This window comes from Syngnathus typhle, linkage group LG16, assembly GCF_033458585.1.
Source record: "Syngnathus typhle isolate RoL2023-S1 ecotype Sweden linkage group LG16, RoL_Styp_1.0, whole genome shotgun sequence".
Lineage (NCBI taxonomy): Eukaryota > Metazoa > Chordata > Actinopteri > Syngnathiformes > Syngnathidae > Syngnathus > Syngnathus typhle.
In genome coordinates, this window is record NC_083753.1 from 7573928 (window position 1) to 7587770 (window position 13843).

The following is a 13843-nucleotide window of genomic DNA, read 5'->3' on the forward strand; positions in this document are numbered from 1 at the left end:
AGATTTTAGTAAATATTTGTCTTGGAAATCCCTGCGTCATCCTTCGACTTTCACCTGTCGATCAAGTCCAATCTCGTCTGACAGCGCGTGATTTTATTTCAGGAAAGCCCCGCCTCCTGCCTCTGATTGGCTGCCTCTTCAATAACATTCCAAGCTTTTTTTTTTTTTTTTTAGGGGCTACATAAATAACTGCCGTCAAGATTAACCGGGTCGTTTGGTCGTTTTTTCCACCGCTACCTTTTTTGCTCGGCTTCCTACAACAAAGCGAACAACAGGTAGTACAAATGTGTGATTTTTACCGGTATTTTTATTGATATTTTTGGAGTTTCTTTTAAACACCCTGGTGTGATTTAATATTAGCTAGCTGGCTAGCCTAGGGAGAATGGATGTCATGTGACAGTCAGGAATCAGATGGTATCGAGCTGCTTCGAAAAAGATGCACTTGTATACTAAATATTATTGTCGTTATTAATAATTCATTGGCAAATCACAGGTCGGGAAATGTGCCGTTTTTTGGTGCTCCCGGTTGTCCTGGGGTTCTTCGCCGCCCTGGTGAACTCCTTCCCCACACAGGAGCCCGAAAACGGGAAGAACTGGGTGGTGATCGTCGCTGGCTCGTCTTCCTGGTACAATTACAGACATCAGGTAAACGTTTAGAATTTTTTTTTCTTCAAAATTAGGACTTTTTTCCCCCTCGGAACTATTAACAGTTTTATTCATTTTAGTTCACAACTTTTTTTTTTTGTGTGTGGGGGGGGGGTTAATTGTCTTTCTTGTATTTTATCCTTATAAAACTTTTTCCTATTGTGTTTGTGTCCTCTGACCAGGCGGACGCGTGCCATGCCTATCAAATTGTGCACAAGAACGGCGTCCCGGATGAGCAGATTGTGGTCATGATGATGGACGACTTGGCACAAGCTGAAGAGTGAGAATTTATACATTTTTCTTCTTGATTTGCGCAGGGCTCGAAACTAACGATTGCCCGATTGCCCGGGGCAAGTAGCGATGGCAGACGGGCAAGTAGAATTTTTCCTCACTTGCCCGAACTTGCCCTGCCATAATACCATGTTTTCAAGCTGTAAAAAGACGATTTTGTGCATAATTTCTCGCAACTTCTGCCGCTTCTGGTCCGACATTTTGTTTTCTAGGGAGCGGTTAGTTTCTCGTGTAAGTCTGCAATACATTGATAACGGCAAAGCGCTTCGTAATTAAATGCATGCGCCCTCACCCGTCCCGTCCCTGGCTCTTCTGCGCCTGCGCACCAGCAGAGCTTGTTTCCGGATACGAAGGCATATGAAGGCAAAATTTATAGTGTTGTCTTTTTTATTGCAAAAATGTGTCGGGCAAGTAAAAATCCACTCCAAAAAAATTCGGGCAAGTAAAATTTTGTTTCGGGCAAGTAAAATTTTCTCCAACTTGCCCGAGGGCAACTTGGGCAAAAAATAAGCTTCGAGCCCTGTTTGCGTCTTTGGTCTTTATTTCTATCTCTATTCTTCATTTCAACTTCTCAAAACTCATCCTGATGGAATGACAATTGAGGTCTTAATTCTACCACCCCCTCCCGAAAAAATAAATGATTGACCAGGCCTTTTATCAGTTGTCGGCCGTATTCCTGCAGTTATTTCCAGCAGCCTGCAGTTTCCTGTTTTTAGTGGCACTGGGCCAAATATAAGAAAATGGTCGACACTGATAATAAAAGTAAAACTCCCCAAATCAACAGCAAAAAGTTTCCAATGAAAATAATCAGCAGATCAGTTTCTCATATTTCTAAGTCAAATACATTTTTGAAAGACCTGCAGCTCTTTATCACACACTTCCTCTTTTGTTTCTTTTACACTCCTCTGACACGCTTGGAGATATTTTTTAGAGAAATGAAAGCCACCTGGGTTTGCAAATGTCAGACGAGGGGGGGGGGGGGGAATACTAATTTGTTGTTGTCTTAAATGTTTCTCACTTCCCTCTTGAAGGAATCCTACACCTGGCATCTTGATCAACAGGCCCAACGGTAGCGACGTTTACAAAGGCGTCCTCAAGGACTACACGTCTCAAGTGAGTGCCAAAATAATAAGTTGGCCACTGCACAGTTTCTCACCGAGCGCTGACCGCGCTGTTGTGTGCAGGATGTTACTCCGGAAAACTTCCTGGCCGTACTGAAAGGTGATGCCTCTAAAGTTAAAGGAGGCTCTGGGAAAGTCTTAAAGAGGTCAGTGACAACTCTCCAATTAGTTTTTTTTTTTTTTTGGTCAGATCGCCACATTAGTCTTAATGTTTTTGTCCCCACAGCGGTCCCAACGATCACGTCTTCGTTTACTTCACTGACCACGGAGCGCCTGGAATTATTGCCTTCCCTGATGGAGAGGTTGGCAGCCTTATTTTCAATACACTTTCTGTCTATATATAATAATACGATCATGAATAAATATAATTATCAGATTTTTTTTATTGCAAATTCTGCTTGCTCATTTGTCTCTTTTTGTCAGTTGCATGTGAAAGACCTCCAAGAAACCATCCAGTACATGCACGACAATAAGAAGTACAAGAAGGTATGTAACATCGCTGACTAATATCATGGTTGTCAACACTAATCTTCATCTGATGCGCTTTATGTCAGCTGGTGTTCTACATCGAAGCCTGCGAGTCAGGGTCAATGATGAAAGATCTGCCTGACGACATTGACGGTGAGTTGATCAAAACAAATAAAACACCCCTAAAAAAATTGTCAAAATTGTTTTTAATTATTTTTTTTTTATTTTTATTTAGTTTATGCAACCACAGCCGCCAACTCCCACGAGTCATCCTACGCTTGCTACTATGACTCAGAACGTGACACCTACCTGGGAGACTGGTACAGTGTCAACTGGATGGAAGACTCTGATGCGGTATTGTAGATGTTTTTCTTCTTTTTAAAATTCTTTGAACAACCCTCGAATGTAAAAAGATTTTCCCATGTCTGTCATGAGTAGACCCACAAAAGTCATACCTCGTCATCAATACTTAAGGGTATGAATTGCCCTCTAGATTTTCATTTTTGCTATTTCTGTCACGCTGCAGGAGGACCTGTCCAAGGAAACGCTGTTGAAACAGTTCCGAATCGTCAAGAGTCACACCAACACCAGCCACGTGCAGCAGTTTGGAAACAAAGTGAGACCGCACACAAACAACACGTTCAGTATGAAGATGTTTTGCATCATATTCACGTATGCTTGTCAGACTCTGGCCCACATGAAGGTGGCGGCCTTCCAGGGGACGCGCAAGAGCGGAGCCGGCGCCCCCGGCCCGTTGCCTCCCGTGAGGGAACTGGACCTGACGCCGAGTCCCGATGTTCCCCTGGCCATCCTCAAGAGGAAGCTGATGGCCTCCAACGACATTGGCGTGGCCCGGAGCGTTCTCTCAGAAATCAACACACACTTTAAGGTCAACCACGCGCTTCACAGCTGTCAATCAAATCTTGGAAGATAAATTAGTTATGTTTTCATGCGTGTGTAGGTGAGGGAGATGTTGGCGACGACCATGTATCAAATCGCCGAGAGGGTGACGGGCGATCGTTCCGAAGCCGAGGAGGTGGTCAACGAGAGGCGGGACCTGACGCAGCACCAATGCTATCGGACCGCCGTGGACCACTACAAAAACAACTGCTACAACTGGAACAAAGCCAAGGTACGTCAGCAACAGCGCAATACACGACCGCACAAAAGACTTACTTTCCTGTGTATTGACATTTAGAGATATTTTTGGACCGAACTTCCCTGTCGAGGCTTTCATGTTTCATTTCTCACTTCTGTAATGGTTTTGTATTTCCAGTATGAATATGCCCTGAGACATTTATATGCTCTGGTCAACATGTGTGAGAGAGGCTACACCGCTGACAGGTAGCTGACATTTGTATTAAAATGTGTTTTATTTTTAAAATACAAGTAACGGCGCAAAGAAAAGTGGGGTTCTCATGTTTTTTTGTGTTTGTGTCTGTGTGCGCAGCATCCAGATGGCCATGGACTCGGTTTGCCACTACAGCGAATGAACAAAACTCCTCAAAATATGAACGCTGCTTGGTTATTGGTTTTTATTAACAGTCTATTAACAATTTTTATGTTTGCGTTTTTGATTTAAGATGAATTGCACTTTTGAAAGGTTTCTGAATGACTTTTTAATGATTGTGTGCTTTTGCTTTTATTTGTGGAAATGCGTTTTGCTATCAGCTTTATTGGTGTGACAATGATGAGTGTTTACTGCCGCTCCAATGAAATGGTGAAATACCAAAAAATGTATGTCTTGTCTTTTATATCACTTTATTTATTTATTCTCTGATAGGCGACTTCAGAGATATGAAGGAAACCTAATGTTAATTGTTGGAGCGGTACTTTTTACCGATGCGTCTAAATCACAGTGAAACACTGCCCTCTGGCGGTGGACAGTAGACATAATATTATCGCAACAATTCGAATTAAGTTAAGCCAGCATTATTTTGGGGGCAAATTCATCCATCCATCCGTTGCTTTGTCTTTCTTTTGCTTTAAATCTAGATGTGTGTGGCAGACCTCAGTGCCAGGCCTACAGTCAGAGTATTTTAATTTTGATATTAATTTTGAATAACAATTCTACCAAGGCGCGCATCACTCCTATGTTCACATTTCAGTCAGGCACTTACACGGCTACCCAATGCCTCCATCATAACCCCGCCCACTTGATAAATGCGTAAGATAAAAGGACCGAAACCAAGCTTCCTTTCGCAAGACGCAAACACTCCGCTGCGTTCACTTTAGTAAACTAAATATAAAATAAAATCGAATGACATACTAGCGGACTTTAAAGTTTTCCCAAACTTCCCCGAGAGACTTTTGTCCTGCTCACCGGACGAGCTAGGCAGCTGTCGTGCTAGCTGCTCAAGGGTAGCCGTTTTAGGATATTGCTTCGTGTTGTTAACTTTGAATTTCCAGTTCTGTGTGCTAATACCGAACTTCAACATCTTCGTCGTCATTATGGGATCCCGAGCGTCCACGTTACTCCGCGAGGAGGAAATTGAAGAAATCAAGAAAGAAACGGGCTGTAAGTTATTATCATTAATTTTACTATTTTCAACGGAATAGAGGAATTGTACTATTTCCTTCAAGGAAGCGTCATGGTTTCCAGTAGGCCATCATAACACTGCATTTATGACTTTTATATTGATCAATGACGTCACATACTTCAGATGGCAGAGAGCTGCCTTGAGCTAGCAGGCCTATTTCTTTTTCTAAATGACTCCAAGACAACTCAGCCAAACATTTTATTATGACTATACATCGTCCATGTGTCTGTTTTTCTTCCCAGTCTCGCACAGCCAGATCACTCGACTGTACAGCCGCTTCACCAGCCTGGACAAAGGGGAGAATGGCACCCTCAGGTGAGACCCTTTTTTTTTTTTTCCACAGTTAATCACAAACTAGAGTTTCATCTTTAGACAGGAAAAAGTGAGTTATAGTTGAGCGGGTGTTTAATGATTACATGTGCCGTCTTCTGAAGTCTCCGCACTTAAATCCAATGTTGTGTGTGTGTGTGTGTGTGTGTGTGTGTGTGTGTGTGTGTGTGTGTGTGTGTGTGTGTGTGTGTGTGTGTGTGTGTGTGTGTGTGTGTGTGTGTGTGTGTGTGTGTGTGTGTGTGTGTGTGTGTGTGTGTGTGTGTGTGTGTGTGTGTGTGTGTGTGTGTGTGTGTGTGTGTGTGTGTGTGTGTGTGTGTGTGTGTGTGTGTGTGTGTGTGTGTGTGTGTGTGTGTGTGTGTGTGTGTGTGTGTGTGTGTGTGTGTGTGTGTGTGTGTGTGTGTGTGTGTGTGTGTGTGTGTGTGTGTGTGTGTGTGTGTGTGTGTGTGTGTGTGTGTGTGTGTGTGTGTGTGAGGCTGTGGTATTTACACTCAACAAGTTTTGGTTATACCTGTCCCTGCTTAGTCACGGTGGCCGTCAAGGTGACTCGTGTCATTTTCCTCTATTTATTTGTCTTATTATGAGTGTCAATATCACCATCAAGTACCGCACCCCTTTTTGCTTATTATTTTTCCATCTAATATGATCCAATCCGTTTCATGCCTCTATGTGCACAGTCGAGAAGACTTCCAGAGGATTCCTGAGTTGGCCATCAATCCTTTGGGTGACCGCATCATCAACGCTTTCTTCCCGGAAGGGTGAGGCTTTTATTTTGAAGTGTTGTGCCATTTCAGGTCGCTTCTTTTTTTTTTTTATTTATCCCTTTGGTCAGAGAGGACCAGGTGAACTTCCGAGGCTTCATGCGCACACTGGCCCACTTCCGGCCCATCGAGGATAGCGAGAAGAGCAAGTACGCCCCTGGCGAGCCGCTCAACAGCAGAACCAACAAGCTGCTGTGTAAGTGTGTGTGTGTGGGGGGGACTTCTCGCAAATCACTCATTGCTCCTTTTGTGGCTTCTATCCAGTTGCTTTCCGTCTTTACGACCTGGACAGAGACAACAATATCTCGCGGGATGAGCTGCTCCAGGTGAGTGCACAACAGTTTATTGCTCAAATGTTAGCTTTTAATGTAGATCTTTCATCAAAAAATGTCATCATTCTTGGTCCCGCCAAGTAAAAACAATGCTCTTTTGTGTAACCCTGCACCGAAACCAATCAGGAAGTTGCCACACGACCATGACTGTCATTTTAACTTGGTCTCTTCCTTGTGCACCAGCGTAAAACGTGATGACAGGTGTGAAGGTTGCCTTCCTTCCTCCTCACAATGGATTGCATGCTTGTGTGCGTGCTTTTGACAGGTGTTGAGGATGATGGTGGGTGTGAACATCTCGAACGAACAGCTCGGGAGCATCGCCGACAGAACCATCCAGGAGGCCGACACAAACGGAGACGGCTCCATTTCCTTCAACGAGTTCATCAAGGCAAGTTCTCCGAGTGAATCGTATTTTATGACGACTGAATCTAGTTCACAATTTCATTAATAGTTTATTTAATCCTCGTTTATTTTTTTATTTAAAAAAAAAAAATGTTTTGTGTATGTGCCAGGTGCTGGAGAAGGTGGATGTGGAACAGAAAATGAGCATCCGCTTCCTGCACTGATGACTTTTCTTTTAGGAACTCATCATCACGTCCGGACATGTAGTTTTATTCCGTTTCCTCCCGTCAGTGTCAAAAGTAGGCGACTGTGGTCCTCGCCTCTTGTAGAAATGCGCATGTGCCTTGATTTTTAATTTTTTTTGTCTATTTGTTGTTCTTTTGATCTCTTAAACATGCAATTTCTTTTGTCTCACTGGTGAGCGCTGCCTAATTTTCAAGCATGAGGACCACAGTTGCTGCTGCTGTTCACACTCATTTGAGAGTACTAAAGGTGTGTGTGTGTGTGTGTGGGAGGAGGGGGGGGGGCGGTGGTAATGCATCTTTCTGAAGAAGACAAATTATGACATTTTTACAAGTCGTAATGCAGCATTTCATCACCTCTTTGTTGTGGTGCAAGGATGTCACTGGATTATCAAATGTGGACCAGCTGAGGTAACATGCAATGTATTTTTATTTAAAGTAGTCTTTGTATTAGAACTAGTATGCATGATCATGATGCGCAGCATTTGACTAACTGTTCTACTAAAATCAGAATTGTCCTTCCTACGTAGAGGCTATTATGATAAAAATAGTGAATAGTTCAAAAGCCTAGTGTGTTATGGGGAAATCGAAGCAAAAAGAAAATAATAATCTGATATATTACAGCTGATATAAATTTATTTGTGCAATAAAATGAGGTGCCATATTTGGACTGATATTTTTTTATTGTGTGCTGTGTGAGAGCGTTAATATTTAATAATATCAAAGTTGGCATCGTAAAATGCAAAACACCCGCATCTTAGTTTTAGGGAAGCCACCCACTTGTTTCTCTTGTTTCTATGCCAAGAAGAATGAGTGATGAAGCAATGCATCAGGTGGAACAGGAAGCCGGACATTTGACAAATGTTATCTGAGGTGGTTGGAAAAACAATCACACCTCAGGTGACATCTGATAATAAACATACATTTTTTGGGGGGCGGGGGGGGGGGGGAATAGAAATAAAAAAGTTCTGTAAAAATAAAAAACTAAGATTAGCCTACACTTAAATACTACTATCATTAAATATAAGTTAAAAAACTAAAAGAGCGTTTTAATTTTATTGTTTTTATTCTACAACAAAAAAACATATTGCGAGAAACAAAAATACAACGACGCGTATATTCGTTTTGGATACCCTGAATTTGACTATCAGATAGCAAAAGTGTACCGTGTGTCGCCCTCTGCTGGTATGCAATGCTTGTGTTGTTTTGGATTCATTGTGTTGTTTTGGATTCACGGAATTTATCAACGGGAGCTTTTCTCACCCTGACCAGCAGAGGGCGACATACGGTACACTTTTGCTATCTGATGGTCAAATTCCGGGTATCCAAAACGAATATACGCGTCGTTGAATTCTTATTTGTTTCTCTCAATATATCCTATTTTTATTTTAGAAAAAGAGCGGTTTAATTTTATCGTTTTTATTCTATAACAAAAATAGAATATATTGCGAGAAACAAAAATACAACGACGCGTATTTTCGTTTTGGACACCCGGAATTTGACCATAAGATAGCAAAAGTGTACCGTGTGTCGCCCTCTGCTGGTCAGGATGAGAATTGCTCCCGTTGATAAATTGTTGAATTTTTGTTTTTCTCAATATATTCTATTTTTGGGTTAGAATAAAAACATTAAATTCAACTGATCTTCTACTCTTTTTTTTTTACTTATAATTGTTGAATTTTTATTTGTTTCTCTCAATATATTCTATTTTTGGTTTAGAATAAAAACAATAAGATTAAACTGATCTTTTACCTTTTTTTTCTTATAATTGTTGAATTTTTATTTGTTTCTCTCAATATATTCGTTTTTTGGTTTAGAATTATATTATATTTAACGATATGATGTGTTGCTTTGGATTCGCGGAATTTATCAACGGGAGCATTTCTCATCCTGACCAGCAGAGGGAGACACACGGTACACTTTTGCTATCTTATGGTCAAATTCCGGGTATCGAAAAACGAATATACGCGTCGTTGAATTTTTATTTGTTTCTTTCAATATATTCTATTTTTGGTTTAGAATTAAAACAATTAAATCAAACCGATCATTTACGTATTATTTTAATGTTTTTAACTTATATTTAACGATATGGTGTGTTGCTTTGGATTCGCGGAATTTATCAACGGGAGCATTTCTCATCCTGACCAGCAGAGGGCGACACACGGTACACTTTTGCTATCTGATGGTCAAATTCCGGGTATCCAAAACGAATATACGCGTCGTTGAATTTTTATTTGTTTCTCTCAATATATTCTATTTTTGGTTTAGAATTAAAACAATTAAATTCAACCGATCATTTACGTATTATTTTAATGTTTTTAACATATTTAACGATATGGTGTGTTGCTTTGGATTCGCGGAATTTATCAACAGGAGCATTTCTCATTCTGACCAGCAGAGGGCGACACACGGTACACTTTTGCTATCTTATGGTCAAATTCCGGGTATCCAAAACGAATATACGCGTCGTTGTATTATTGTATCTCGCAATATATTCCATTTTTGTTTTAGAATAAAAACACTAAAATTAAACGGCTCTTTTTCTAAAACAAAAATAGAATATATTGCGAGAAACAAAAATACAACGACGTTTATATTCGCTTTGGATTACCAGAATTTGACCATAAGATAGCAAAAGTGTACCGTGTGTCGCCCTCTGCTGGTCAGTATGTGAAACTTTCTATTTGAATTGAGCTTTCTTGTTTACCGTAGGCACGCCAGTTCACGATGTGTTTTACGTTACGGACCTTTGCACCCCGCTAGTGGTTGTACTAATACGCATAAGAAATTCAATCTGTCTTTCCTGAACAAGATAAGTGCTTGTTGTGGGCCTCCAAAGATTCCAGCTTCTATGAGGAACACAGACTAATTAGTCTGAAAATCATTTGTGAACACCACCTCAACTTGCTAGGTGAGAACCACGATAACATCGGGTGTTTTTAAATGTGTATTTAGTGCTCTTTAATATTTAGGTTTGTAACTGTTGTTGAAAATACGCACAAAGAGTTTCTATTAAAACAAATGCTGGTTTTACTCTACCGGAAGTTCAATTTCCGGGCATTTCCGGGGTGGTACTTTCAATATGATTGACACATTTCTCAGCCAATCATTGCTTCTTCACTTACTGAGAACGACTGAAAATGGCGTAGCTTACTCGGTCAGACGCTGGGAGGTGATGGGGGGGGGACGGGACGCCTTTTTGTCCCCTTACCTCTTCTGCCCCATACGGAGTGCAAGGGTTTCTGCTATATGAATATCTCCTCGATGTATTTTAGTGGAGAAATTGCGAAGTGGCCAGGCAGAATTGCTCGTGTCTCCATCAATACGAAGAAGTGGACCAGCCATTGTTAAGCATCCCAACATCTCTGCAGCATCCTCATCACCAGGAGCACACCAAGGTCAGACACCTGCTTTTTTCCCCCTCTCTACCCAATTTATTGTACTTCTCATGATTATCCTCCAATGCAGTAAAGCATCTAGTTGTCCTTTTATCACGTGAATTTAATATTTTTCCCAAGCCAAATAACCTTACATACCTGTACTGTTCATTTTCCATGCAGACACAGTTGGTCAATTTATGTATCAAATTGTGGACTACAGATCTTTTTAAAACACCATCATACGATTATTACATATATATGTGCACACGGCAAATACAAAGACAATAATGATGCTGTCAATTTTCAGGATGGATGCATTGAAGAACACATCTGAGCCACAGCGGAGGGACTTCACGTGGACCACCGTGTTATCAAACAATCACATTTACGTTCAACTGGGATGATGAGGTTTCTTTGAAGGACCTGATGGGGGTTAGGAGGGGTGTACCCTTCTCCACCCCCTCACCATCCCTTTGTGACATGTCTGTCCAGGTTTGGAATGAGCCTTTGGACTGACATGGAGCTATTATATTTTTTACGCTCATTGTCAATTTTATTATTACTAGATGTGAATGATGTATATGCATAGTCCACAATATTAGAACAAGAGATAAATGGTCATGTCATTTTTCCATGAAGTGGAGAACTGAAAAGAAAAAAAAAAAAACGTAGATACTGGTCTAAATCAACCGTCCCGATAGCACATTGTATCAGACACGTAAAACTGTAGCAAGCGTGAGTCTCATCTTTTTTGCTACCTCAGCGAGTGGCGGGGTCATTTTGACACATCCTTACATGCGTTGAGTTTGATCACAAATTATATGAAACATTTTCTCGTAAGGTTTGTGAAGGCTTTTAAATGTCATCTCTTGAAGCCAAATAATTCTTTGCTCGATTTTTTCTTAAAAAAATGCAATTAAATAGTTTTAAAAATGTGAGCCAAGCACATTCATTATGCTAATTTTAAAATACTCATTTTAATAAGTACATAAAATTCATAAATCATCAAAAATGAAAAGCACATTTTTAGTTGGATTTCTTTTATATATTATTCTAATTTTACGACAGTATATCCAATAAAACATTCATTTTAGTATAAATACTTAAAACATGTTTGTCCTTCATTTTGCATAAGAGGACACCTTTGATCGGGCAATGTGCAATATTGCATCCAAACATGTTACCTTGTTGACTGATGCTGTGTATTATATATTATGAAGAAAAGAAAAAAAAAACAAGTGACACGTTGTTTGAAAAGCAACAAAATCACCAACGTCTTCCATTCGAAATTTGTATAGTCTCATTTAGACGCTCATACTTAACTTCATATATAATCATCGTATAATGCATGATGCCTGCTTTAATACAACTCAGATGAATAATCTCCCCAAAACAAAATATACAAAAAGCAATTTCAGATGCATGATTAAACTTTTTTTTAATGCATTCAAAAACCAAATAATAGCACTAAACTAAAAGATGAGATTGAAGTGATTTTGAATGGATCTTCCAGCCCTTTAGTGTTGTACGTGCATTACGTGTAATCCAGACAATTGTATTAGGACTAGATTAGCAGCAATAAATGCATGACTTGTGGTGGTGGTGTGGGACGCTATAGAGCTTTGTTTTGAGATTGGATTCTGCTGGTCATCTTTTTTTTTTCTTGATCAATACACAAAATTGATTTAATTGTATGATACTTGTAGCATTTTTACACGCTGAAAGTCCAAATGTGTTTTCATAGCACTACTTGCACTGTCAACCACCATATCCAGTTTATGTAGTATATTTCTTAACCCTTCCTTTTGGGGACTTATGACATCATGTTAAAATTCAGTAGGGAGTTTAAAAAAACAATGCATGTTTGTTTTTTTTCCTCGGACATGTTTGTAATGCATGCAATAATCCACAAGTGTGTCATTTGACTGCGCGTGAAGGGGAATGTGTTAGTACAGTAGCAAGCATGTTGTAGCATCCCCAAATGGAAAAGATCCTTACTTTGTTCACCGAGGTGTACGACCTATGCACTCCGCAGCTAAGAGGAGGAAAACGGGCATGTTTATTATTATTGTGCAATGGTTTTGTATAACTAACAAAATGTATTTCTCAAACACAGCAATAGCAATGACGATGATAATAAAATGCAGCATGGTGCCAATGACAAGGCCTGACGTGCGTGTGTGTTATTGTATCCCGTGAGGCCTATTTTTTTTTTTTATATAAATGGCAAGGAGTAGTTGTTGCTTGCAAATAGCTGTTTAATGAAGAAAAAAAAAAGTTAACTGGCCATAAGATACAGTGTGATCATCAATGATAATATTAAACAGTGGCATCACTTGTCAGACTTGCAGATGATGCGCTTACGTCCAGCAGGCGGCTTTTTGTGTCTTCAAAGTGCATTTCTAATTGATGTCTCACCTGCAACCCAATGTTTATATATCTTTTTTTCCCCCTACATAAGAATGAATGGCGCCTTTACTGACATCTTACCTCCTTGACGCTTTCCATGAGAGACTTCATCTCAAAGGACACGGCCGACGCTTTCACCATAGAGCGGCTGTCTAACACATAACTGGAACAGGAAGGATCTTAACGTTTTCGGACGTACGCAGAATGGAGTGACGCTTTAGCGACCGTTACTGACCATTTGATGAGCCCCTTTTGGAGGAGGAAGAGGGAGCGCACCGCGGCCAGACTCGGCGGCGCTGCATGCACCACCTTGCCCACCGTGCAGCCGCACTCGCTGCATGTCAGGGAGCTGAAGATGCTGCAGGGGGGGTGGATGAATGAATTGTGGGATTTGAAAAGGCCGTTGGGACCAACTAAAGCTCACACAAAGAATGCCCAACCACATTGCAACTTTGTCTTCCTCACCAGTTAGCCAATTCTCCTTTATGTCCACACTCCATTTCACGACCCACTTCCACACAACTGGTGACTCCTGCACACAAACAGGACAAATATTATGATGCATTCCGGGCGCCCCATTATAAAGTTGTGTAAAACGTACTGCAGCATAAAATGAAACCCAAGCATGTGAGCTCCCCGCATACAGACAAGGAGTCTCCTAACACCGTGTTGCACTGCTTGCAGTGAAAGGTTGCCCATTGTCCGGGTCCGAACAGCTTGACACCGCTGTCTTCGCGTTCCAGGAGGATGGTCTCGTTAAACTCCATGTTGCCGTGTCTTTTTGTAGAAGCAGAAAAGGCGTACGGCCGGTTAATGAAGTAGAGACCAAAGTAAAATGTAAATATTGTTTTTCAGGTGGTGTAATTCTTTGTTTAGAATAATGGCGCTTGTCTTGAACACGGAAGTCGGGGCATACAAGTGCTTCCTGATTGGCTGAAGGCGTCCGACTGTTGACATCTGCTATTGGACGGAAACGTTCTGAGCC

The 13843-nt window shown here is 40.8% G+C and overlaps 3 protein-coding genes and 1 long non-coding RNA gene across 5 annotated transcripts; 3 read left to right on the plus strand and 1 right to left on the minus strand.

The window, feature by feature from the left end:
* The first annotated feature begins 120 nt into the window (after window positions 1–120).
* Window positions 121–4263, plus strand: lgmn (legumain). Its single transcript, XM_061300463.1, has 14 exons — window positions 121–275; window positions 494–645; window positions 828–925; window positions 1968–2049; window positions 2121–2203; window positions 2284–2359; window positions 2481–2543; window positions 2612–2678; window positions 2761–2879; window positions 3052–3141; window positions 3211–3414; window positions 3487–3657; window positions 3802–3869; window positions 3976–4263. Exons 2-14 carry the CDS (start codon window positions 502–504, stop codon window positions 4016–4018), a joined length of 1308 nt encoding a protein of 435 aa, XP_061156447.1. The 5' UTR covers window positions 121–275; window positions 494–501; the 3' UTR covers window positions 4019–4263.
* Window positions 4264–4685: 422 nt separating this feature from the next.
* On the plus strand, window positions 4686–7733 carry chp1 (calcineurin-like EF-hand protein 1). The gene is made up of 7 exons (XM_061300512.1): window positions 4686–5043; window positions 5308–5380; window positions 6070–6150; window positions 6225–6349; window positions 6418–6479; window positions 6751–6873; window positions 6998–7733. The coding sequence occupies exons 1-7, from the start codon at window positions 4977–4979 to the stop codon at window positions 7049–7051; spliced, it is 585 nt and encodes a 194-aa protein (XP_061156496.1). The 5' UTR covers window positions 4686–4976; the 3' UTR covers window positions 7052–7733.
* Window positions 7734–9991: 2258 nt separating this feature from the next.
* LOC133168862 (uncharacterized) lies at window positions 9992–12613 on the plus strand. The gene is made up of 2 exons (XR_009718318.1): window positions 9992–10467; window positions 10757–12613. It is a non-coding gene; the product is annotated as an uncharacterized LOC133168862 (long non-coding RNA).
* On the minus strand, window positions 12071–13794 carry oip5 (opa interacting protein 5). Of its 2 annotated transcripts, none has more exons than XM_061300515.1 (5): window positions 13460–13794; window positions 13324–13390; window positions 13094–13216; window positions 12940–13021; window positions 12071–12484 (listed from the first exon to the last, which is right to left on the minus strand). In XM_061300515.1, exons 1-5 carry the CDS (start codon window positions 13623–13625, stop codon window positions 12470–12472), a joined length of 453 nt encoding a protein of 150 aa, XP_061156499.1. In that variant the 5' UTR covers window positions 13626–13794; the 3' UTR covers window positions 12071–12469. The 2 variants fall into 2 exon arrangements, with proteins under 2 accessions (XP_061156499.1, XP_061156498.1); XM_061300514.1 differs by lacking the exon at window positions 12071–12484 and adding an exon at window positions 12687–12867.
* Between the last annotated feature and the right edge of the window lie 49 nt (window positions 13795–13843).

Bases quoted from the DNA above. Each gene is read 5' to 3' on its own strand.
- lgmn (XM_061300463.1), top strand. From the start codon at position 502: ATGTGCCGTTTTTTGGTGCTCCCGGTTGTCCTGGGGTTCTTCGCCGCC. The intron at 2,204-2,283 runs GTCAGTGACAAC...TTGTCCCCACAG, and splicing joins TCTGGGAAAGTCTTAAAGAG to CGGTCCCAACGATCACGTCT. The intron at 2,544-2,611 runs GTATGTAACATC...GCTTTATGTCAG, and splicing joins ACAATAAGAAGTACAAGAAG to CTGGTGTTCTACATCGAAGC.
- chp1 (XM_061300512.1), top strand. From the start codon at position 4,977: ATGGGATCCCGAGCGTCCACGTTACTCCGCGAGGAGGAAATTGAAGAA. The intron at 6,350-6,417 runs GTAAGTGTGTGT...GCTTCTATCCAG, and splicing joins CAGAACCAACAAGCTGCTGT to TTGCTTTCCGTCTTTACGAC. The intron at 6,480-6,750 runs GTGAGTGCACAA...TGCTTTTGACAG, and splicing joins CGCGGGATGAGCTGCTCCAG to GTGTTGAGGATGATGGTGGG.
- oip5 (XM_061300514.1), bottom strand. From the start codon at position 13,625: ATGGAGTTTAACGAGACCATCCTCCTGGAACGCGAAGACAGCGGTGTC. The intron at 13,217-13,323 runs GTGAGGAAGACA...CCCCCCCTGCAG, and splicing joins AAAGGAGAATTGGCTAACTG to CATCTTCAGCTCCCTGACAT. The intron at 13,022-13,093 runs GTCAGTAACGGT...TTCCTGTTCCAG, and splicing joins CAAAAGGGGCTCATCAAATG to TTATGTGTTAGACAGCCGCT.